The 26,495-nt window shown below is 41.6% G+C and overlaps 1 protein-coding gene and 1 pseudogene across 1 annotated transcript; both read left to right on the forward strand.

Annotated features, from left to right (window-relative positions):
• Positions 1 to 1,360: 1,360 nt before the first annotated feature.
• LOC118997482 (ferritin heavy chain-like) lies at positions 1,361 to 1,941 on the forward strand (annotated as a pseudogene).
• A 22,529-nt stretch (positions 1,942 to 24,470) lies between these two features.
• Positions 24,471 to 25,283, forward strand: LOC118997483 (proline-rich protein 23A-like). Its single transcript, XM_037061164.1, has one exon. It carries the CDS (start codon positions 24,471 to 24,473, stop codon positions 25,281 to 25,283), a length of 813 nt encoding a protein of 270 aa, XP_036917059.1.
• The last annotated feature ends 1,212 nt before the right edge of the window (positions 25,284 to 26,495 follow it).

The raw sequence follows: 26,495 nt of genomic DNA on the forward strand, positions 1-26,495 counted from the left end.
CCATTAGAGGGTCGGACTGGGTGGGCTGGGCCATGCAGTCCTCCAGACCAGGAGCTGGGTACGCTGCTCCTTCACATCCCTGCCCCAAAGGTGTGTGCAGCTCATGCCTCTATGGAGCACTTTTACTCCCCTATTAAGGTAGTCTTTTGCTTGTTTATTGCCTGCCTTGGTCTAAAAACAATTGGTTAAAACAATTAGGGTCAGGTTACCAGGCTTCATGCTTTGTTGCTTTTGTTGTTGTTGTTTCAGTTTACGTGGAACTAACGTTTATTGAGCAACTTTGATTTTACAAATTAGATGGCTTATACACACTATCTTATTTGATTCCAATATGTAATGGGATGAAAAGGTGGCAGAATATCTTTAGGCAAAGAACTCTGTTGGTAGTGATGTAACCTCCCTAAGCCTCATTTCCTCAGTTTCCTCAGCACAAAGGGGATCACGGTCAAATCTATCTCATGTAGCTACTGTGAGGGTTAAACCCGGTGATACACAGGATGCACTAAGCACAATACTGAGGGGAAGCTACCTTTCTAGGGCCCAGACTGTACGAAGCGTAACGTATGCAACTAACCAATATCTGACTGACTGATTGATTTGCACAGAGTAAGCATTAGTAATTGTTATTTATACCATATGTGTATAAACCCCTACAAATGGGCGTGTTTAATAATGAAGATGAGGCTCTCAGGACACGGTTTCCATGTTTGGGATGAGATAAAAGCAATACTGTCAGGCAACCAGAGTAAATTCTCCCAAGGTTAAAATGATTAAGGGACTTTTGAAAGTGAAGGGGTCTAAAATTCCCCTTTAAGCTGTTTAAAGGTTTAAGCTGTTTAAAGGTTTAAGCTGTTTACATCTTGAGGACAATCCCCTCAAGATGTAATTCTCCTCTACTTCCTAAATCCTTCAATAGGATCTGCCACATAGGCAGTCCCTTGGGTGGGTGGTGGTGTAGGGAGTGAAGTGATTGGGGCATTGTCCATCCGACTGACACAAAAAAGAGAAGGTGCAAAACATGCCCACAGCAAACAAACACAGAGGGCTAAGCACTTAGCCACAGCAAGACCTCTAAAGAAATAAATGCACTCTACACATTACAGTCTATAAAACTGCCATTAAAAGGGCAGTAAAAGAACGTGTGATTTCCAAATTAACAGAAAAAATGGAATAATTAAACAAATACAGAGTCTTTGAGGAGAGTTGTAGCAGTTTCCTGCTATAACAATGGTTGGACGGAACCTGGTGCTCACCCCCATCCCAGCCAGCCATCCAGATCCGGTTTTCTGCCACCTCCTCGAAGCACCCTTGGACCCCACCACCAAGGCCCTCACCACCACTCCAGCACCACCCAGCCACTTCCCCTCAGCCACCCACCATGACGACCGTGTCTACCTGGCAGGTGCATCAAAACTACCACCAGGACTTAAAGGCTACGGTCAACCACCGGATCAGCTGGAGCTCTACGCTTCCTACATCTACCTGTCCATGTCTTACTACTTTGACTGAGATGATGTAGCTTTGAAGAACTTTGCCAAATATTTTCTTCACCAATCTCATGAGGAGAGGGAATGTGCTGAGAAGCTGATGAAGCTGCAGAACCAATGAGGTGGCTGAATCTTCCTTGAGGATATCAAGAAACCAGACCATGATGACTGGGAGAATGGGCTGAATGCCATGGAGTGTGCATTACACTTGGAAGAAAGTGTGAATCATGGACTTAACCAAGTCCATATACTGGACTTGCATAAATTGGCCACTTATAAAAATGACCCTCATTTCTGTGACTCCACTGAGTCTCACTACCTGATGAGCAGGTGAAATCCATCAAATAATTGGGTGACCCTATAACTAACTTGCACAGGTTGGGGACCCCTGAAACTGGCATGAAACTGGTATCTCTTTGACAAGCACTCCCTGGGAGACAATGAAGAGAACTAAGCCTTAGGCTGGTGTCCCATAGCCAGGGGCTTGGGGGGCACTTCCCTGGTCACTAGAGAGGTACATGCATGTTGGGGTTACCTTTACTTTTTCTATGACTTGTAATAAATCATCCACTTATGTTCTTCCATTTATACCATTCCTTCAAATAGAATAGTTTGGCACCCCTCCAAAAAAATATCCAAAAGTGGAAGACAAGAAAAAGAAAAGAAACCTCGTGTGGGACCAATAAGAAGCATATCATAAAATGGCACATTTAAATACATTGAATGTAAAGGGACTAAATGTTCCGATTTAAAAACTCCAACAAAAGATTATCAGAAATATTTTAACTTAAATGTATCTAATTAAAAAGATAGAGATATAAAACATAAGTATATAGAAAGGTGCTATGATCTGAATGTTTGTGTCCCCCCAAAATTATATATTGAAAGGTAATGGTAGTAGGGGGTGGGGCTTTGGGGAGATGATTAGGGCCCTTATGAAAAAGACCCCACAGAGATCCCCTGTCCCTTCCACCATGTGAGGTTATTGTTACAAGATGGCCATCAGTGAGAAAGCAGGTCCTCACCAAACACCTAACCTGCCAGTGCCACGAACTTGAACTTCCCAGCCTCCAGAACTGTGAAAAATGCATTTCTATTGTTTATAAGCCAGCCAGTCTATGGTACTTTGTTATAGCAGCCCAAACACACAAAGACAGAAAAGTTATAAGTAAAAGGATAGAAAAAGATATACCATGCAATCACTAACCTAAAGAAACAGTGTAGCTATGCTATTATTAGTCAGTGAAAACTTTAAAGCAAAAAGCATTACTAGAAAATAGGGCAGCCAGTTCATGGTGACAAAAGGTTCTGTTCATCAGGAAGATAAAATAATTCTAAATGTGTATACAGATAATAATATGCCCTTAAAATATATAAAGCAAACATGAGCAAATCTATAAGAAAGGAAACAAAGTCTCAAAATGAGAGCTTTAATAATCAGATGTTTAAAGAAGCAAATAAAAAAATCAGTAAGGATAAAGAATATTTTAACAATATTTAACTAATGAACAGCACTTACAGAATAAAATTTTTTTCAAGTACACACAAAACAATGACAAAATTCACATATAGTAAACCACGAAACAAGTCTGAACAAATTGAAAAGCATTGAGCCCTAGCCGGGTGGCTTGGCTGGTTGGGGCATCATCCTGTACGCTAAAAGGTTGCAGGTTCCATCTCCAGTCAGGGCACATATCTCGGCTGCATGTTCAACTGCCAGTCATGGTACAAAGAGATGGCAACCAATCAATGTTTCCCTCTCACATCTCTCTCTTTCTCTCTTTCATCAAAAAACATATCCTTGGTTGAGGGTTTTTTTAATTTTTAAAGAAAAGTATTGAAATCATGTATGTTCTCCAACTACATGCAATTAAGTTAAAATCAGTAACAACAACAAACCCTAAAAAATACTTATATGTCTAGAAATTCAGGAATGTATTTTGAAATAACTAGTGGATCAAAGAAGCCCTAAAACAAAGATAAAACTGACCTTAGTGATAACAAAAATACTACACAGCAGAATTTGTCAGATACAGCTAACACAGTACTTAGAGGAAAATTTATAGCCACAAATGCCTATGTTTATAATGAAAAATTAATGAATTAAGCAATTTTCTCAAGAAATTAGTAAAAGAAATTTGGGGAAGATGGCAGCATAGCTTTTTAATCTTCCCAGATCCCCATATCAAAACAGGAAGTGTTTAGTTAGCAAAACAAAAAACTTACAGACAATATTTATCCCCCCACCCCGAAAAATAGAAGCTAAGACCTAAATAAATGAAGAGGTATCCCATGTTCATGGATTGGACGTCTCAATATTGTTAAGATAGGAATTGTTCCCAAATTGGTTTTCAGAGTCAACAAAATCCCAGTTAAAATCCAGGCAGGATTTTAAAAAAATAATTTGCCAAACTGATTTCAAAATTTATATATTGAAAATATATAAATTTTATAAATATATAAAAAAACATAAATTTAAAAAAAACATAAATTTAAAAACAAAAATTTATATATTTATAAATTTATAAATTTATATATGTATTTTTCAAAATACAGAATAACCTAAAATAGCCAAATAACTCTGAAAAAGATGAACAAAGATGGAAGGCTTACACTCCCTGATTTGAAGACTTACTAGGAAACTACAGTAGTCGAGGCAGAATGGCACTGCCATATAGACATAGACCAATGGAGAACAGAATAGAAAGTCCAGAGATAGATGCACATACACATGGCCAACTGATTTTGACAATGATGCCAAAGTAATAGAACACAGAAAGAAAATCTTTTCAATAAATTGTTCTGGAGAGATCATAAAGCCAAGAAGAAGCAGAGCAGGGATCAGGACACGAATCTGTACAGCTGCCAAACCCACAATCTAGACACCATCAAAAAAAGACAGGAAAATAGAGAAGAGATTAAGAAAAGCAAGTGTGAAGATCAGACCCTCTAGGCCACCTTGTTCCTCATCAAAGGGGATGAAGGAACACCTCACCCCTAGAAAAGGGCGTGTCTCCACATACACATCAACATTACACCATGAGATGTGATCAGGACCAGCAGAAAGAGTGTGCTTGTCCTAGAGACGCTGTTTCAGGAGAACAAGCTGCCTCCTGGGATAGAACCAGGAAAGAGCTTGGCCCTTGGGGCCCCTTAGATAGGTGGGAATTTAAGATGGGAAGGGGAGAAGAGACAAAAGGCCAGAAAGGGAAGGTGGGCTCTGAAGTGAGCTCTACAGAATGAAATGCTATTCAATGAGCGATCTAGATCCATCCCCTCGCTGTATGGGAGTGAAAATAGGGGCTCAGAAAGAGAAAGAAACTTGAAGGAATCTACATAGCCAACTACCAGATCTAGCATTTGACTTTAACATATTCTTCTCTGCAAATGTAGCTAACTATGGGAAGTGCGGATTTTCCTAGGATATTGGGACAGATGGCCATTGTGACTGCCATGACAGAGGGTTGTGGTTCTAACATTCCAGCAGAGGTTCCCATCTCTCCTTGCCCAGGGCCCTGGGTAAACAAACCTTTCACCTGCCACCCACCTAGTGGCCCACCTCACTTGGGAGCTTGCTCCAGAGTTCAGGGCAATCCCCTGGGCCTACACTCACCCCACGGTTCTGTGGACCCAGGTCAAGTTCCTCAGGCTGAATGACCAGGCCAGGGCACTGCTGTCCATATCTCTACTCAGAGTGAACCCCTGCAGTGGTTCTGACAAGGAGGATCCAGCCTGAAGACTCACATTGCTTAGGGAGGCCACCAGCCAGCAAGTCTTTGGTCATCCCTCCAGGCCCCAACAAAATCAGGAGTCCTGCCAGCCCAGAATAGCCAGGAGAGTAAGTACTGAGCTGGTATAGATTGCGCAAAGCTCAAGTTAGGCCTCCATTACCTGAGATTTTGGTCTTTTCACATCAGTCTGACCAGTAAATCCACTGTAGGCTGGATGTGCCAGAGCCTGGCTCTGTGTCACATAGGACAAGATGATCTCCCTCAACACCCACCTCATCTGGGCTCCTCCCATTCCACTCCTAAGAAAGCCTGACCATGAGGCTGACTTCTCCTCAGTCTCCCCCACTTGTCTGGCGATTCCCAAAGCCAGGAACATCTGGGAATTCATCTCTGATTCCAGCAACCAGCCCAGGTGTAGGGATTCAGTGGATGTTTTGTCGAATTCTAATTACATAAAGAATCTGCATTCTAGCCCTGGCTGGTGTAGCTCAGTGGATTGAGCACAGGCCTGCGAACCAGAGGATCGAGGTTCGGTTCCCAGTCAGGGCACATGCCTGGGTTGCAGGCCAGTTCCCTGCAGGCCTACTCCCAGCAGGGGACACACCAAAGGCAACCATACATTGATGTTTCTCTCCCTCTCTCCTTTCCCCTCTAAAGATAAATAAATAAATAAAATCTTTAAAAAATATATTAAAAAAAAAGAATCTGCATTCTGAAAACTTTCTTTGCAAAAGTTTCATCATTTTTGTTGTTGCTGCTATTGGTAAGGTAATTTTTTCCCATTCTCCCTAGTTTCTTCATGTACATTTCCTTTAACAGAAAAACATAAACCTTGCCTCAGCCAAACTACATAGACAAGGAGGTTGCCATGCTTTGGCCAGGCTGGCATCACTAGCTGGGGGGACCTGAAATTCCCAAATGTGGGGCTGTGTAGGTACCTGTCCATGGGCAGTGGGAAGGAGGGCAAGTTAATACTTATCAATACAGCTGAATCTGTGGAGGAGTAGATAGGATAAGGAACATGAGGGGAAGCCAGGGAGCAGGGCAATCTGGAGGAAGAAGAGTGCTTCCCCATCCGCCTGTCCAGACCTGCTCTTCCTCCTTCATTTGTGTCATTTTCATCAAACCCAACAGCACGTTCTGAATGGCCCACCTCCTGAACTTCCCTCAGACCCTCCACCTCTCCATCACCCAGTCCCAGTCCCAGTTTTATCTCCTCTGAACCACTTGTACTGCTTCTTCCAACACAGCCTCCATATCCGTACAGGACCAGGCTGATCTCTTGGGAACAACTCCGATCACACACTTCCCTGCTTGAGACGCTTCAACTTTCTACACACCTTGAAAAAAAACCCCAAACACCCTTCCTTTGCTAACAGACTGCACGTGACCTGGCCCCTGCCCACCTCTGCCCACTCATCTTGCATTCTCCCCATGCCCATACAAGTCTTCTCTCAGTTCCCCAAACACACCAAGCTCCTTCTGTCTTCAAAACCTTTGTACCACTCCTAAACAAGGAACTCCAGCTGAACCCTGATCCCTTTTCTCACCTCAGCTGGGAGATCTGTCCCCAACCACTTAATCAAGAGCATAGTCCTCCAATTGTCTCATTCCTAGCCGCTATCAAAACGGGTAATGACACTACTTATGTTTGTTCACTTGTTGGTTAACGGTCTCCACATAAGAATGTAAGCTCCATGAGGAGGTGAAGACACCATGTTTTTTGTCTTCGCCACCATACCCCAGCACCTCCCACACAGCAGGCTCACCAAAACGAAGGACTTGTTGAGAGAATGGTGGCAGAGGCCCTTCTACAAACCTGCCAAAAATCCCATGAGGCTGGGCCCACAACTGGCCCCCTGGAGCTCCAGGGAAGCCAGAAAGAGATACAGACACTGGGTGACAGGGCAGGCCAGTGCCACAAAGCAGACATGAGTACCAAGGGCTGGACAGAGAAACACTCCAGGATGCTAGAAAGAAGCCCTGGAAGTCAGCTCCAGGAGAGGACCCCTGGTCTGGCCAACTTTCCTCACATCTGCAAGTTCACATTTATGACAGTACCTTGGGCTACATGAGTGTGGGGCCAAGATGGGAGCATTTTTCACGTTCTCTTGCTCTCAGATGGAGCAACTAGTGGTCAAAGAGAGCAGAATGTGGGTAACCAACTTAGGCTCCAGTATAAATGGGTACAATACCTACCCAACTAGACTGTTGTGAAAACTAAATGCTGTAATATACAGAAAGCAGCGAGCACCTTACCAGACATAAAGTACATGCTCTTAATTCCCTCCTCCCATTTCCCCACCTCCCATGGAGAAAGACTCAGGATGTAATCCCTCTCCCTGCCTCCTCCATGTCTGCCCTGAACTGTGATATCTGGGTGGGAAACAGCTTCAGGCTGCAGATGCTATGACAGCGTTGCTTAAATTAAATTATACTGAAACCAGAGATGCCTTCAGCTCTCCCAGGGAGTTCAGAAGTGTTCACCCCGAGAGTAACTGCACACTGCACAGGAAAAGGCATTCAAGTTGATAAGGAGTCATAAGGATCACCATCTAAAGCAGCGTTAGCCTTTGAAATAAACTCATTCCTTATTAGCACACACTTGGGATTTCCAGGACTGAATATTATTTCTATTACACAAAACTCATTTTGAAGATATTTTTTCATGCTGTCAGAGTCCTATGTAATTTCATCTCTCCACAATGTTACTCTACTTCAAGTGCATAGAGTGATAGGCCCTGATGAGAAAGGAAAAGAGAAAGAGGGAAAATGAACAAGAGTCACTGATCCAATAAGGGCTAGAAGCAGGGCACCAGGACAAATGACAAAGTCCAAATCACTGAGAACCTTCTAGCCTGAAAGCAACAGAAGTCCACTGAAAGCCAACTCAGGATTTAAAACAGAAAGCCACTGGTAAATTTTCTTTTTAAAATACTCATTTCAGTTATAATGGAAAAGACATATACACACAGGGGGGGTGAGGAAGAGTAAAAAATCTATTCCATAGGCAATAATACTGTACTGTTGTAATGTGGTAAATATCCTTAAAACAGCAACCATATCACAATATATAAATGTGTCAAAGTAACACACTGTACATCTTAAATTTATGCAATGTTACATTTCAAGTTTACTTTTAAATTGTAAAGAAAAAAGAATATAAAAATTTTTAAATAAAGAACTGGAAAAATTGAAGTATTTCAGATTGTGTTTTCAAAATATTTACTGATAACTTTTAAAAATAAAAAAACTATTTAAATGTTTATTCAATTTAGATATGACACTAAAAATACAAGCAATAAAATAAAAAATAGGGAAATTGAACTTTTTGAAGCAAAAATATTAAACTTTTTTGCTCCAAATGACAACATGAAGAAAATGAAAAGAACCTACAGAATGGAAGAAAATATTTGCAAATCATATATCTGATAACAGACTCATCAAGAATATAAAAAGAACCTTATAACTTGCCAATAAAAAGACAAATAATAACCCCATAAAAACTGGATGAAGAGTTTTGCGTAGATATTTCTCTAAAGAAGGTATATAAATGAACAGTAAGCACATGAAAACCTGTTCAACATCATTAGTCATTAGGAAAATGCAAATCAAAACCATAATGAGATTCCATTTCAGACCTACCAGGATGGCTAGAATCAAGCAGACAGACAAGTGTGGGTGAGAATGGGGGTTATTGGAACCTTCAGACATTGCTGGTGAAAATGTGAAAGGGAGCCACTCTGAAAAACAATGTGGCAGGGCTTCAAAAAGTTAAACATAGAGTTGCCATATAAGTCAGTAATTTCACTCCATTCCACCCAAGAGAATTGAAAGCGTATTTTTGCACAGAAACCTCTACACAAATGTTCATAGTAGCACTATTCACGATAGGAAAAGGTAAAAACAATTCAAATGTGCGTCAACTAATGATTAATAAACAAAATGTAGTATGTCATATAATAAAGTATTATTCATCTGTAAAAAACATCATTAAATACTAATACATGCTACACCACATGAATGACGTTGAAAACATAATGCTGAGTGAAAGAAACCCGTCACAAACGCACACATATTATAGGATCCAATTTATATGAATGTCCAGAAGAGGCAAATCCATAGAGACAGAAAGTAGACGAATGATTGTCAGGGGCCCAGAGAGGGGGGAATGTGAAGTGATTGCTAACAAGAATGGGGACTTCTGCAAAAGGATAAAAATGTTCTGTAATTAGATAGTGGTGATTAATGCACAAAAGAATGGACTTTATGACATGTGAATTACAGTCGACCCCTGAACAATGTGGGTTTGAACTGGGCCAGCATTGTTCAAGGGTCAACTGCATTTTGCATCTGCCTAGGTGGAGGGCCAGCATTTTGACTGCCAAGGTCATTAACACCCTTAACCCCTGCACTGTTCAAATGTCAACTGTATATTTCAATGAAGTTGTCATTAAAACATAAAAATCATTTATTTAAGCCCTGGCCAGTGTGACTCAGTTGTCTGGAGCATCATCCCATAACCAAAAGGTTGCAGGTCAGATTCCTGGTCAGGGCACATGCCTAGACTGCGGGTTCCATCCCCAGTCCAAGCACAAACAATCCTTGGTCTGGGTGCATATGGGAGGCAACCAATTGATGCTTCTGTCTCGCATCAATGTTTCTCTCTCTCTACCTCTCTCTCTAGAAGCAATGAAAAATATGCTGAGGTGAGGATTTTAAAAAGTCATTCACTTAATAAATAAATCTCCAGGCACTGTTCTAGGCAATGAGGAAAGAATGAACAAACTTGACACAAATTCCTGCCCTCATGGAGCTGAACTTCCAGTGGAATAATCTTAGGAAGAGATCATAATGAGGGTCTTAATAAATAAAAGGCACTGGAGAGAGGAATGGATGGACTTAAGTGGATGAACTACATACAACATGGCTAAATGATCAATTGCAACAGGAGGAATGTCTGAGATCACTCTCTCCTGGGGCCCCATAATAATTCTTATTGTCATCCCTCTGGCATCCATGGTTACTCTTCCCCCCACTTTAAAAGCATTAGAAAATTGGACAAAGTATTCTTTACCAATATGAAATTTCAGGATTCCCTAAAAGATAAAATAATACAGAGAGGATTTGGTTTGAAAGAGAAAAATCTCAAAAGGACTTGATACATAAAAACAAGCAGGACCCCAAGACTACTCAAACCTTAGAGGCAGTGGATTACAAGAGCAGGAAAATATGGGGAGAGAATTCTCCATGAGTCTCCCACATTTCTGCATGTCTTATAAAGAGAGGCACTGACAGCTTCTGCTCCTTTCAAGAATGTTTGAATAGAGCCCTGGCTGGTGTGGCTCAGTGAATTGAGTGCCAGCCTGTGAACTAAAGGGTCACAAAATCACAAAATAGTTGGGATTCCCAGTCAGGGCACAGGCCTGGGTTGTGGGCTGGGTCTCCAGTGCAGGGTGTGCAAGAGGCAACCACACAGTGATGTTTCTCTCCCTCTCTTCCTCCTTCCCTCCCCCTCTCTTTAAAAACAGATATATAAAATCTTTTTTTAAATTTTATAAAATTATATTAAAAAAGAATGTTTGAATATAGAATAACTTTAGAAAACAGAGACAGTATCTCCTTCCAGAAGCAGAGATTAAGGAGGTTGCTGTCCAGTACAATATAAATAAAGTTTCCTTCAGGTGCAAAGGCTGAGCAAATTTGTTTAAGCCCATTGTAAAAGATTGGGGTTTCTTAAGTACAGAGTACTTTAGTATGACACCAACGCACTGCAGAAGCTGCACCCACCTGAGCCAGCTGTGTCACCCCCATGAGTCTTGTGGGGTGAGAGGCAAACAGAACTGACATGATAATAAAGCTCATGCTACCTCTGAGCCCCGAGTAATAAAGTTATTTGTCTCTGATCTGGGAGTCTCATGTATTCTGCTGGCATACACGAGACTGTGGCAGGCTCATTTATGATCTTGCAAGTCAGGTAGAACCTCAGACCTTCCCAATTCTTAACAGAGAAATCTTGAGGCAATCAGCTGGGTAAATGGTTAGGGAGGCCACAGGAAGAGCAGCCAGATGGGTCATCCTCTCCTTCATCTCTTACCTGCTAGTACCAGACAGTGATACCTGACCCAGGATAGGTCACTGAGGGAGACCAAGAGGAAGGATAACACAGAGGGTCTGGAGACTCCCAGGAAAAACAGGGAGCTCCTACAGCCAGAGACTAACAAGTGACACATCTCCCAAACAGCACCCTTCCCCCCATATAACCACATAGTACAGTTACAAAACTCAGCAACCATGGGCTAACTTAGCCTCAGATCTGGGAAAGAGAAAAGGAAAGGAAAAGAATGTAAGGGGTAGCTTCCCTTTATATCTGCAATAAATAATTAGAAAATGTAATAGAAAAAGAAAATAGCCTATGCACAAGAACAGCAAAACAGTAAATAAAACTGTAAGAATGAATCTAAAAAAATTCACAAGACCTATATGGAGAAAGCTTTAATACTTTTATATTTTGAAAAACTGCATGAACTGTAGATGTACTATTGTTAGACAGGAAGATTTGGGATTATAAGGATGTCAATGCCCTAAAATAAATCTGTAACTCAATGTAACCCTACTCAAAATCATAAAATAGACCTTAAAATGAAGTTAATAAGCTGACTATAAATTCACCTGGAAGAAAACATGTGCACAATAGTCAAGACAATTTTGAAAGAGAAGAATAATAAGCACATTTTCTGTACCAGACATCAAAAAGTGAGCAATAAAAATAGTTTGGTAATTAGGAGTAAGTATGTCAAAGATTAATGAACATAATAGTCTAGAAATAGACCAATATAATGGATAGATGGATGGACAGATGAACAGACAGACAGATGTATGGACAGATGTATGGACAGGGAAAGACAGAAAACTCCTTCTCACAGTACAATTCCAAATAAAAAAGTTACCATTTTGCTACTATCGTCCGTAAAATTGTATCAGTCAGGAAACATCAATGAATGCTAAGTAAGGAGTGTAATAAGAAACAGAACCTTTATATATTCTCCAGGTATCTGGACACAAATTACTTAATTACAAAAGAAAAAATAGTAAATTTACAATGAAGACACACCTTGGTTAAAGACAACACCTTAGCCAAGCAACCAAAACTAGTAGCACTAGCAGACTTAGGGCCATGACTGAATGAGGTTAGCAAATCTTCTGAAAAAACACCTTTAGAGTTGAACAACATGGACATAAGCAGTCATTGCCCTCTAAAAGTTGACAAAAGGTATACAGCAATCTAAAAAAATTTTATGATTTTATTTTTTAATATATGTATTTTTTAGTTTTTTAGTTTTTTATTATTGTTCATGTACAGTTGTCTCCATTTCCCTGCCACCACTTCCCCCCGTCCCACCTACCCCCACCTCCCACCTTCAATTCTTCCCCCTTTCGCTTTGTCCATCAGTCTTTTTTATAATTTTTACTTTTATTTTATTCTCTTAATCATCATTTTCATTAATGTTTGAATACAGTTGTCTCCATTTTCACACCACCACTTTCCCCCACCCCACCCACCCCAACCTCCTACCCTCAATCCTACCCACCTTTGGCTTTGTCCATGGGTCCTTTATACTTGTTCCTTGATGACCCTTTCCCTTCTTTCCCCTGTTAACTCCCTCTCCACTCCCCTCCGGTTACTGTCAGTTTGTTCTTTATTTCAATGATTCTGGTTCTCTTTTCCTTGCTTGTTTTGTTGATTAGTTTCCAATTATAGGTGAGATCATATTGTACTTATCTTTCACTGCCTGGCTTAATCACTTAGCCTAATGCTCTCCAGTTCCATCCATGCTGTCACAAAGGGTAGGAGCTCCTTCTTTCTTTCTGCTGCATAGAATTCCATTGTGTAAATGTACCACAGCTTTTTACCCATTCATTTACTAATGGGCACCTAGGTTGCTTCTAGAACCTGGCTATTGTAAATTGTGCTGCTATGAACATTGGGATGCATAGGTTGTTTTGAATTACCATTTCAGGATTCTGAGGGTATAATCCCAACAGTGAATTGCTGGGTCAAAAGGCAGTTCCATTTTTAATATTTTTAGGAAATTCCATACTGTTTTCCACAGTGGCTGCACCAGTCTGCATTCCCACCAATAATACACAGGGGTTCCCTTTTCTCCACAACCTCACCAGTACTTATTGTTTGTTGCTTTGTTTATTTTTTTTAATTTTTATTTATTTATCTTTAGAGGGGAAAGGAAGGAGAGAAGGAGAGAAATATCAATGTATGGTTACCTCTCATGAGTCCCCTGCTAGGAACTGGTCTGCAACCCAGGCATGTGCCCTGACTGGGAATCAAACCATGATCGTGTGGTTCGCAGGCCTGCGCTCAATCCACTGAGCTACACCAGCCAGGGCTGTTGCTTTGTTTATGATGGCCATTCTGACTGGTGTGAAGTAATATCTAATTATGGTTTTAATTTGCATCCCTCTGACGGCTAGTGATGCTGAGCATCCTTTCATGTCTCTGCATCCTCTGTATGTTCTCCTTGGAGAAGTGTCTGTTCAGGCCCTTTGCCCATTTTTTAATTTGATTGTTTGTCTTCCTGGAGTGGAGTTGTGTGAGTTCTTTATACATTTTGGAGATCAAACCCTTGTCTGAGACATCACTGGCAAATATTTTTTTCTCATACTGTGAGTTCCCTTTTCATTTTCCTGTTTTCTTTAGCCATTCTGAAGCTTAAAAAATTTTATAATTTTAAAATTTGGGTAAGAACAATGAGTATCTGTGGCACTCTGGTCCAGAGTTTCTCCCATCTCCTACTACTGATTCAGTGGACACAGGAATTTGGCCAGCGGGACGGAGGCTATCTACCAGCAGCTTTTCTACTGCAATCAATGGAGGCTCACTACAGAATATACAGCAAATAAACCAAAATGCATGTAATGCAAATCCCAAAAGGAGAGGGGAGAGAGAAAATGGGGCAAAATAACTTCTCAAACATGATGAAAAACAACCCACATCCAGTAAGTTTAATGAACTTCAAGTAGGATAGATTCAAAATATCCATACCTTAGATGCATCACAGTCATACTTTTGAGAGCCAAACCCAAGGAGAACATTTTGTAAGAGTCAAGAGAAAAATGATTTTTTAAAAATATATTTTATTGGTTATACCATTACAGTTGTTCTATTCCCCCCCTTCATTCCCCTCCACCCTGCACACCCCCTCCCCCACCATTACGCCCCTTTAGTTTATGACCACGTGTCTCAAGTTCTTTAGATTCTATATTTCCCCTACTATTCTTGCCCTCCCCCCTATCTATTTTTTACCTACCGTCTATGCTACTTATTTTCTGTATATTCTTCCTCCTTCTCCTCCTCCCACTCCCCTGTTGCTAACCCTCCATGTGTTCTTCATTTCTATGGTTCTGCTCCTAATCTAGCTGTCCTCTAGGTTTGCTTTTGTTTTAGGTGTGGTTGTTAATAACTGTGAGTTTGCTGTCCTTTCACTGTTCATATTTTTCATCTTCTTTTTCTTAGATAAGTCCCTTTAACATTTCATATAATAAGGGCTTGGTGATGATGAACTCCTTGAATTTGACCTTATCTGAGAAGCACTTTATCTGTCCTTCCATTCTAAATGAAAGCTTTGCTGGATAGAGTAGTCTTGAATGTAGGTCTTTGGATTTCATGACTTGGAATACTTCTTTTTAGCCCCTTCTTGCCTGGAAGGTCTCTTTTGAGAAATCCGCTGACAGTCTGATGGGAACTCCTTTGTAGGTGACTGTCCCCTTATCTCTTGCTGCTTCTAGAATTCTCTCCTTCATTTTAATCTTGGCTAATGTAATGATGATGTGCCTTGGTGTGTTCCTTCTTGGGTCCAACTTCTTTGGGACTCTCTGAGCTTCCTAGATTTCCTGGAAGTCTATTTCCTTTGCCAGACTGGGGAAGTTCTCCTTTATTATTTGTTCAAATAAGTTTTCCACTCATGGCGGTTTCTTTCCCCTTCTGGAACCCCTATAATTCGGATGTTGGAACATTTAAAGATGTCCTGGAGGTTCCTAAGTCTCTCCTCATTTTTTTGAATTCTTGTAACTTCACTTTTTTCTGTTTGGTCATTTCTTCCTTCCTTCTGGTCTACCCATTGATTTGAGTCCCAGTTTCCTTTCCATCACTATTGATTTCCTGTGCATTTCCCTTCATTTCAATTAGCTTAGCCTTCATATGTTCCTCTAATTTGTGACTAAAATCAACCAGTTCTGTGAGCATCCTGATCACCAGTATTTTGAACTGTGCATCTGAGAAGTTCGCTATTTATTTTCCACTTAGAGTTATCGGCTCTGGGGCTTTGAGTTCTTCTTGAGCCATATTTTGGACTGTTTATGCCTGTTACAAATGAGGAGCAGAGCCCTAGGTGTTCACCAGGGTGGGGCAAGTCAGTTGCTGGGTTGTGAGCTGTATGTGGGGGCAGGATCAAAGGAAAGCAATGGTGGTCCCCTCTGCTGCCTCCCGCCGCTGCCAGGGCCCTCGTGGTCCATCCCACTGCGAGTGAATGTGCGACCGCAGTCAGCCTGCCACCTTGCGTCCTCGCTGGGTTCACCACTGGGGCCTGCACGGTCCATCTCACTGCTCACTCCTCTGCTGGTTTATCTGTGCGCGAATGTGTGACTGTGGCCAACCCGCCACCCTGTGTCCTCAGTGGGTCTTCCCGATGCTACCCGCTACCCCAGCTGCCTGGGCGCCTGGGGTCAGGGAATCTTTCTCGCCCATCCCTGCTCCGCTGCTGGCTCCGCCCCTTTTACCAGTCCAGTTGAACTGTTCATTGTTGTCGGACTTCCGTATAGTTCAATTTTCTGTTCTTTGGTTGCGTCTTTGAAATCTTTTTTGTATTCAAACTTGGTTGTGGGAGAAGGCACAGTGTTTCCACCTATGCCTCCATCTTGGCAGAAGTTCTCAAGAAAAATGATTTTTACAATGGGGCACAAATACAATTAAGAGCTAATTGCTCACATTAATCAACAGAGGCCAGAAGGCAATGAAATGACATATTCAAATGATGAGTGAAAACACTTGTCAACCAAGAATTCTATATCCAGCAAAACCATCATGCAAAAATGAAAGCAAAATGAAGATATTTGCCCACAAAGACTAAGAAAATTTATACCTGTCATACCTACCTGATAAGAACACTAAGTAAAAGGAAATGACACTAGACAATAACTCAAACCCACAGGAAAAAAGAAAGAGCACTAAATTGGAAAATATGTGGGTTTACATTAAAATGTTATGGAGAGACATCCAGTCTCCTATCCAGCTTGGAAGTTGTCACTCCAACCTAAAAACAAGTAATAAGCTGAACAAACTGAAAATCAGCTCTTCTTAGATCCATCAGAGATGTGAAGTCACAGAGAAACTCCTAAAATTAGAAAGAGAGATAAATACAGAGAATCACAACCTAGAGAGTGAATCCACATTTTTGTGAGTTTAACATTCAGGAGCTCTATCAGTACTGACTGGAGAAAATTCCATTTCTGCTTCCAGCAGAGAGAGGAACAGAACCATTTTAGAATATGCCAGCACATTCTGTCCTTAACAAGACCTGACCTCAAGAGGAGCTATTTTACCAGAGTCTAACATGCTGAAGATTTATCAGAACTTGACAAACCTGGATAAAGGGAAATGCCCAACTTGGCCCCTCCCTGGCCATCCTGTCCCACCTGGAGGAGACTGAGAAGCATGTGCAGAGGATACAGGTTCACTAAAAGATGGAGACCGCAGTCAAAGGAATATAGAATGCTTCCCCTTCCCCACAGCTTAACCACCACATCACTAAATGTTTATTTACTATAGTTCCTTTTACCTAGTACATCATGCCTGGCTTTCAACAAAAAATTACAAGCATACTAAAAGGCAAAAAGCGCAGTTTAAAGAGACAGAGCAAGTATCATAACCAAACTCAGATATAGTAGTGATGTTGGCATTAGCACACCTGGAACTTAAAATAATTATGATTAATATGCTAAGGAATCTAATGAAAAGAATAGACAACATACAAAAATAAATGGGTAATGTAAGCAGAGTGGGGAATTCTAAGAATCAAAAAGAAATGGTAGAAATCAAAAACACTGTAACAGAATGCCTTTGATGGGCTCCTGAGTAGACTGGACATGGCTGAGGAAATAATACCTGGGCTTGAGGATATACCAATAGGAACTTCTAAAATTGAAAATCAAATAGAATAGAGACCAGGAGGAAAAAACAGAACATCCAAAAACTGTGGAATAACTACAAAAGGTACAAAATATGCATAACAGCCCTGGCCAACATTGCTCAGTTGGTTGGGCATCGTTCTACAAAGTAAAGAGGTGCAGGTTTGATTCCTGGATAGAGCACATGCCTGGGTTGCGAGTTCAGTACATAGTAGGGGTGCAGGTGAGGAGCAACTGATTGATGTTTCTCGCTCACATTGATGTTTCCCTCCCTTTTTTCTCCCTCCCTTCCTCTCTAAATATAAACAAACAAAATCTTTTTAAAAATACCCATAACAGAATACCAGAAGGAGAAGGCAAAAAAGCATAAAATATTTGAAGTAATAATGACTGAGAATTTCCCCAAAACTAATTTAAAACATAAAAACATACACCCAGGAAGCTCAGAGAATATCAGGCAAGATAAATGAAAAAACCTATACCTTGGCATATCATATTCAAAATACAGGATACCAAAGAGGAAAAAAATATCTTGAAAGCAGCCAGAGGAACAGACAGCTTACTTATGGAGAAGTAAAAATAAGAATTGCATTCAACTTCTCAGAAACCATGCAAGCAACAAGAGAGTAGAACGAAATATTTAAAGTGGTGAAAGAAAAACATCATCAACCTAGAATTCTGTATCCTATGAAATTATCCTTCAAAAAGGAAGGAAAATTAAGACTTCCTCAAAACAAACAAAAATTGAGGGAATATGTTGTCAGTAAGCCTGCCTTATAAGAAATGTTAAAAGTCATTCAGGGAGAAGGAAAATGATATAGGTTAGAAACTTGAGTATACATAAAGAGAATGTGAACAAGAGAAGGAATAAGTGAAAGCAAAATAAGACTTTAATTTTTTTCTCATAATTGATCTAATAGAGAATGATTTGTTCAGTATAATACCAATAATGCATTCTCTGATTATAGCTTATATCTAAGTGGGATGAATAACAGCAATGGTACAGGGGTCTGGAGGGAGGAATTACAAATGCCTTGCTATTGTAAGGTATTTGTACAACCTGTGAAGTAATATAGTGCTATTGAAAGAGGGTTTGGAATAGTCGTAAAAATATATTGCAAACTCTAGGGCAACAATTTTAAGATTAAAAAAGTATAATTGATAAGCTAAGAAAGGAGAAAATGGAATGATATAAATGCATGAATGTTCAAATTAAACAACAAAAGGCAAAAATCATGACAAAAATATAAACAAAGAGCAAAGGTAATGTATAGAAAACAATAGTAAATGTGGTAAAACCATAGCGAGTATGGTAGATAGTAACCCAACTGTACCTTAAATAATAATGATCTAAATACAATAAATAAAAAACAGAGATTGTCAGAAGTAATGAAAAAAAGATTCAACTCTATGTTGTCTATAAGAAATCCACCATAAATATAAAGACATATAGATTAAAAGTAAAGGAATGAACATAGATATGCCATGTTATAATGAATCAAAAAAAGCTAGTATCTACATTAATTCCGGACAGAACACACTTCAGAACAAGGAAAATTATTAGTGATAAAGGACAGTACTGCACAAGGGTTGCAAGAAGAGAGGGATGGGAAGATGTTGGTCAAAGGGCACAAAGTTTCAGGTATGCAGGATGAATAGGTTCTGGAGATTGAATATATAGCAATGTGAATGTTGTCAACAATACTGTTATTATAGCCTTGAAATTCCAAGAGAGTAGACCTTAAGTGTTCTTATCACAATAATAATAATTTGTGAGGTGATAGATATATTAATTAGTTTGATTGGGAGTATTTCACTATATATGTATATCAAAACATCAAATCATATACCTTAAAAAGCACCTTTTAAGATACTGATTAAAAATAAAGATTAGCCCTGGCTGGTGTGGCTCAGTGGATTGAGCACCAGACTGTGAACCAAAGGGTCACAGGTCCAATTCCCAGTCAGGACATTTGCCTGGATTGTGGGCCAGGTCCCTGGTGGGGAGGGTGTGAGAGGCAACCATGCACTGATGTTTCTCTCCCTCCCTCTCCCCCTCTCTAAAAATAATTAATAAAACCTTTTTAAAATAAATAATAAAGTTCATTTCACAATACAAACATGTAGCAAATCATTATGTTTTATATATAAAACAAATACACGGTTATATGTCAAATTACATCTCAATTTAGAAAAAGTAAGTTAGATCAGTTTTATTTTCAAATCCACCCAGGGACCCTAAGAGAGTTGAGGAAAATTTTTTCTTCACATATACTAGCTATTTTCAGTTAGCAAAATGTTTTCAAGATATGGACATTCTTTGTACTAGTTCTGTAACTTTTCTGTAAATCTAAACTTATTTCAAAATAAAAAAGTTTATTAAAAATAAAATAAGGAAGGTCAGCAATGACCTTATTTTACACCCTCCCCCCAGAAAAGAAGGATATTACGTGACAATAAAGGGGTCAATTCTCCAAGAAGTCATAACATAACACCTTAATGTGTATGTGCCTAAAAAGAGAACACCAAAAATGTGAAAGATGCCTAACTCACCTCAAAGTAGTGTTGATTACTGTGAAATTTGCAACATTCTTACATTATTTTTAAATGTGTGGGGGGGGGGAATGAACATTTTTTGCTTTTATGTCATTAATTCTGAGGTACAAATTTTTAGAGTTAACATCTTTAAGACTGAAGTGCCTTTTACAATTGATAGAATATCACATTTTAATTGGCAGATTATTTTTATTAGTACACAAAAATGGTGGGTATGCAAATTAAAACCACAATGAGATATCACCTCACACCTGCCAGGATGGCTACCTCCAATAAATCAAGCAACAAGTGCTGGTGAGGATACAGAAGAAAGGGAACCCTTGTGCACTACTGGTGGGAATGCAGACTGGTGGAGCCACTGTAGAAAACAGTATGGAGTTTGCTCAAAAAATTAAAAATGGAACCATCTTATGACCCAGGGATCCCACTTCTGGGAATATATCCTAAGAATCCTGAAATACCAATTCCAGAGAATATATGCACCCCTATGTTTATAGCAGCATTATTTATAATACCCAAGATTTAGAAACAGCCTAAATGCCCTTCAGTAGGTAAGTGGATTAAAAAGTTGTGGTGCCCTGGATGGTGTGGTTCAGTGGATTGAGTGCTGGCCTGCAAACCAAAGGGTGGCCAATTCGATTCCCAGTCAGGACACATGCCTGGGTGGTGGGCCAGGTCCCTGGTGGGGGGCGGGGAGGCAACCATGCATTGATGTTTCTCTCCCTCTCTCTCCCTCCTTTCCTCTCTCTCTAACAATAAATAAGTAAAATATTTAAAAAATTAAAAGCTGTGGTATATTTACACAATGGAATACTATGTGGCAATAAAAAAGGAAATTTTACCTTTGCAACAGCATGGATGGGCCTGGAAAATATATGGTAAGTGAAATAAGCCAGTCAGAGAAAGACATATACCATATGATCTCACTTACATGTAAAATCTAATATACAAAATAAACTGACAAACAAAATAGAAACAGAGGCATAGATATATGAAACAGACAGCTGTCAGAGAGGAGGGGAGAAGGGGGACTGGATGAAAGAAGGTAAAGGGATTAGTCAAAGAATGTATATGCACAGCCCATAGACACAGACAATATAGTCTGGTAATGGCCGAAGAGAAGGAGTGACAGGGGCTGGGTGGAGGGGGCACAGGGGGGAAATGGGGATATCTGTAATAGTGTCAACAATAAAAATAAAGTTAAAAAATTAGCACCACCTGTAAGGGACAAATGAACAGAAAAAGATACAGATCACTTATTAGCACTCAAGCCAAAAATGCAAAACTTTAATCTTACCATGCAGAAACATCAGAGAATCCCCAATTGAGGAAAACTCTATGAAATAACTACCTAAGGAACTGTTCCAGGTAAAGGGTGATTAAAGAGAAATGACACCTGAAAGCAATACATGATCCTGACCTGCATCATATAGGCAAAAAAAAAAGGTAGACATAGAGATAGATAGAGGGGGGGTGGGTAATTATAAAGGACACTATTGGTAAAATTGACAAATTTAAAAAATGGACTGTGGTGTCCAACTTTTGAGCATTTCTGGGTTACTGGGAGGAAAAGAATTGTCTTGGGCCATACATTAAATACAAAACTCTATGAACCATGGGTTGGACACCCCTGGAAATTATGGCATCAATAATAATTTTTTCTATATTTGATAACTGTACTAAAAACATGTAAGATAATATTATTGTTAGGTAATACATACTAAAATATTAGGGGATAAAGAGGCTTAATACATAGAACTTACTCTCAAGTGATCCAAGAAACATAGTCGGGTCTGATAATCCACCCTGACAATCTTTGGACATCTTGGAGGAAAGCAAAATCAGGCAGAGCGAAAGTTAGGTGCTTGGCAAGCCATTTCTGAATCATAGATATTATGCCATGAAAGCACCTAGAAGAGTACTCTGTAACAGATTAGATCCCCTTTTACTATGATGATAATGGTGATATTTGTTACAATTCATCAAGTACTTGCTACATTACAGGCACTCTTTAAGATGCTGGGGAACACAGCTGACACTGTCGTGGGAGAGACAGACATTTAAACATTTATAAACATAATAAACAGTAAATACCTAGTATTTACTAAGCACATACTATGGTGTAAAGATATTCTGCATACCTTATCTCACTGCTACCCACACAGTAAACAGCATTCTCCCCATTATAATATAAGGAAAATGAGGCCTAGAGGACGAAACGACTCGGCTATGACTGCCCAATTAAAAAGCTGACCTTACAAGAAGAGAAAATCTGGTGCATCTACTCCAGGACCCTTACTAACTGCTTCTGTCCTGGGGCTGGGACCACATTTCCTTGGAAGAGGAGTTCACAGTAAGGATTCACAGGGCACAGAACAATGAGGAGCTCACAGGATAGCAGCAGGCACAAGGTGGCACCAACCAAAGAGGCGCCACCGCAGTTCAGAGCCCCAGTACTGGGTAGGCCAGGAACACAGAGCTCCTCCTGGAGTCCTGGACAGCGCTGAGCTCGTCAATCTGTCCCTTACGCCATGTCATACCCGTCCTCACTCTCCTAAATGTTGCCTTCATTATTCCCTGAATGTGGAATGTTCAATGATCGCAGACAGAATTCTCCAGGGCCAAAGTAGCTGTTTCCTGCAAGCTCCTCCCAACACGACCACCTTCTGCCCAGATACCAGGAAAAAAGCAGCTGTTCCCATCACCTGGGAGTCTAGGTATAGGTTCCAGCGGTGTTCACGTTTGCCAAGTGGAAACACGGGTTGCTGGGGCCTGGCCAGGAGGGCCAGGCGGGCCCACCCCAGCAGGGCCCACGCAGGTTCTCCCAGCCAGTGCCCCGCACAAGGTGGCACCGCCTCTGGGGAATTTCCGACCTCGCAGGCAGGAAGATGGGAAACTCAGCGGTAAGAGTAGATGCTGGTCAGTAGTGCAGGGAAAAACCCAAAATGCTGCCCAAGAAGCTTAAATTCCCTTATGACTCTGCCACCAACAAGCAGGGAACTGACAGGAAGCATAAACCGAACCCAAAACCTGAAGCCCTCAACTGCTAAATGAAAATCAATTCAGATATCTTACACTTTCATAAAACGATTTTTTGGAAGTACTTAAAGAGAATACCTAGGCCTCACGCTCCCAGAATTGATTCAGTGGTTAAGGGGTGGGCAAAAAAATCTGTGTTTTCCACAAACTCCCCAGGGAATGTCAATGCTGCCAAGTCACAGACAACTAGCTTAAATGTCCACCAAGAGAGGTCTGATTTAAATATAATTCTGAGCAAAGGAATACTATGCAGCCCTAAAAATGTAAGTCTATATAGTATGCTATTTTATAAAAAGGGACAACGAGGGTAGTCGTGTGGTTAAGAGATACGGATGGAAGGAAATACTTCGTTGTCCTTTGTATTACATATTCCAAAACCAGAGTCGCATGTCCACTGCTATTAATACTAGATAACGAGTTGAGCCACACCTTCCCTTTTGCAGCCAAAAGCCATGCAGACTGACACCACCTTTAAACTGACATTAAGATCAAAAGCCCCGATCCTTCAACATTTTAAGTGGAATTTGGTATGTATGTCAGACCAAAAGCTCTGCTACATTCAGCTCCTGGACAAAATCCGTCTGCATGGCATTTACACCTGTAAATTGGACTTAAAACAGATACACTTCACAACTATTGCTTAAACCAAACTCTTCAGTTTACGGTAGTATAATAATTACTATAGTACTGCAATGATATAGTATCTAGTATAGTCATAAATTGATCATACAGAGGCTGCATTAACACACTCGGTTCTACGTTACTTTCCCTTTCGACACAGCTGGAAGGTAATTTACCACTTACAATTTATTAGTAATTTACTTTTTCGTAATTTACATTTAGGCAAACTGAGGAATAATGATATCATCCAAAAATGCGCACAACTATTGGACCAAAAGAAAAGCGCAAGTCACTACCGTGAGGGGGCCTCACAGGAAGAGGTCGGACAGGAGAGTATTCTACTGGTGGGGCTTCATCGCTTTCTCTGCGTCTGAGGTCAGCTCAAGGAAGAGGAGAACTTGACACTGGAAGTCGGGCCTAGAGTGTCAGGGCTGTTAGACCCCCGGAGGCCTCCTTACTCTGACCTACCAACCACAGGCCCAGCCATTGGGCAGCAAAAATACCGCGATTTCCACGGGGCGGTGCCTCTGAGGGGGCGTGGCTTGGCGTGAGGTGAGACTGGTTCCGGGAAGCCACTTGCGACCTTTTCAGCGGTGCCACGCGCTCCACAGTCAGCGTGAGGAGCTAAATATTCGAAGATTAGGCGCGGGTCTCCTACAAGCTGACTGCGGGCCTCCAGGCAGGCGACCCTCGAGCTCTGAGGACTCGCCCCGCGACGCTCGGTCCTGCACCCCACCCGCCCCCGGCCCGCCTCACCTGTCATCCAGACCTGTCACTGAGTGACACTCGCCCTCTGCCAGGCCCAGAGCGCGCCACCTACAGCGCCATGGAGGTGATGGGCGGTCGGCTCCTCAGCCCCAGCGCCTATCCTGCGCCCTGGTGGGGACCGCAGCCCGAAGGACCTGGCTCCGCCAAGCGCCGCCGAATCGAGGAGCCCGCAGGCCTGCGAGGAGCCCGCGGGCCCGCCTCCGAACCGAGGAGCCCGCGGGCTGGGACTGCGCCCAGCCTGCAAGATCCGGCGGGGCCTCCGGCCGCGGGCACGCTCACCTCCGTGGTGGTCCTGGCTCCGGGCTGTGCTCTGCAGCTGCCCCTGGACGACGTCGACCTGGTGCTGGAGCCCGAGCCAACGTCGGTCCTGCAAGTGTCTCTCGGGGGGCACACCCTATTGCTGGTCCCGGAGGCCCTGTTGAGTCCTGGAGACCAACGCTCAGGAGGGCAGGCCCACGCGCCTCACTGCCAGGAACCGGGCGCTCTCCAGGGCGCTTCCGCGGAGGACGTCGCCGTCCATCAGGGATTCTTCCGCGCATGTGGCCCAGGGATCGCCGTCCTAGAAGAGGCCTACGACGAAGACGAGGATGCGGGCCCCGAGTTCCTGACGCCTTGGGTTGACGCTGCAGCAGGCTCCGTCGCTGGGTTCCGCCCCTACCCGCACAGCCCCGTTAGAGAGCCCTCGCCTCAGGCCTCCACCCCTAGTCCATTGAGACGCTCGCCTGGTCCCTACGTCAACCTGGACTTCCACCTTTTGGAGCCCCTCCCCAGCTCGCCGCTCCAACTTCTACCTCCGTCTCCAAGTCCAGGTCCGCACGTGCGACCCCAGCGCCCTCCGGGTCCAGCGCGCAAGGCCCGGAGACGCCTGTTCCAGGAATGAACTCCCCCACCGCCCCTCCGTACCCGCTCAGGACCGTGAGAAGGTATTTTGATACCAGCTGTGTGCCCTTTGCACGATCTACAAGAATCACCAAGGATGGACAATGCTCTTAATTTTTTTAAATCATCACTCAAGGATAGATTTATTGATATTGATAGAGAGAGAGAGACAAAAAAAAAAAACGATTGGTTGCCTCTGTTTGGCGCCTGATGAGATTAGCCGCAACCTAGGTGTGCGCGCTGATGGGAATCCAACCTCACAACCTTTTGGTGTACAGAATGGCGTGCTCCTACCAACTGAGTCACCCGGCCAGGGCCAGCTCCTTTTCTGCCGGCTGCTTTGCAGAATTTTGTGTCAATAGTTGGGCAAAACATTTGGAAGGAAGGTCACAAAGCAGCAAAAAAATGCTGCTTGAAATATGGGAGACTTGACTTTGGATGGTGAGCACACAATACAGATGATGTATTACAGAATTGAAACTTATATAATTTATTAACCAATGTCACCCCAGTAAATTTAATTTTTAAAAATACAATGTACTTTTAGACATTTAGAGGGCTGCTTAGGTGGTTTTCTCTATATAGGTCACCCTTAAGCAGTTCCATTTCTCCTAATTTTGCTTCAAACTTCAGGACCAGCAATTTTCTCTTAAAAATCCTTTCTTTCTCCAGCAACCTACCACTGTACCTCTTTTCTCCCAAATTAGAGTAGTTACTGTGTTTCTTTTGTTTAATGGGTTTTAGTCTTCGTGTGCATGGCTAGTTTACGACAGCTTCACCATTCTGAACTTTTCTTTATGATGGCTCTAGCCCCTTTGGGGGGCACCTAGCAAATAGTTATATGTGAACAAATGTGTGTTGGATACAAAACAAACAGAATGGGGAACAATGATCATGCTCCCTCCTCTTTTTTTAATGACTAGGTTAGCAAATGGTTTAACTATATTGTTGGGTTTGGAGGGCAGGGTGGTTTTCCCCCCAAAAAACAAATCCTTTCCATTCTTTTCTTCTTATATATTTTTCATATAATTTTTCTGTCCTGGAAAAGTAATTCTAAAGATTTTGTGTTTTTATAGTTCTAAGATCCCAAATGTATTTTGTACATTGTTGCTGGCATATGGAAATAATTTATTCTCGTGGTCATTTGGTATCACCATAAATATTTAATTTCTTTAATGGCTTATCTGTAGATTCTCTTGCTTGACTGATAAAG

The sequence above is a fragment of the Sturnira hondurensis genome, unplaced genomic scaffold, assembly GCF_014824575.4.
Source record: "Sturnira hondurensis isolate 20B ecotype Veracruz unplaced genomic scaffold, ASM1482457v3 Scaffold0013299, whole genome shotgun sequence".
Taxonomy (NCBI): Eukaryota; Metazoa; Chordata; class Mammalia; order Chiroptera; family Phyllostomidae; genus Sturnira; species Sturnira hondurensis.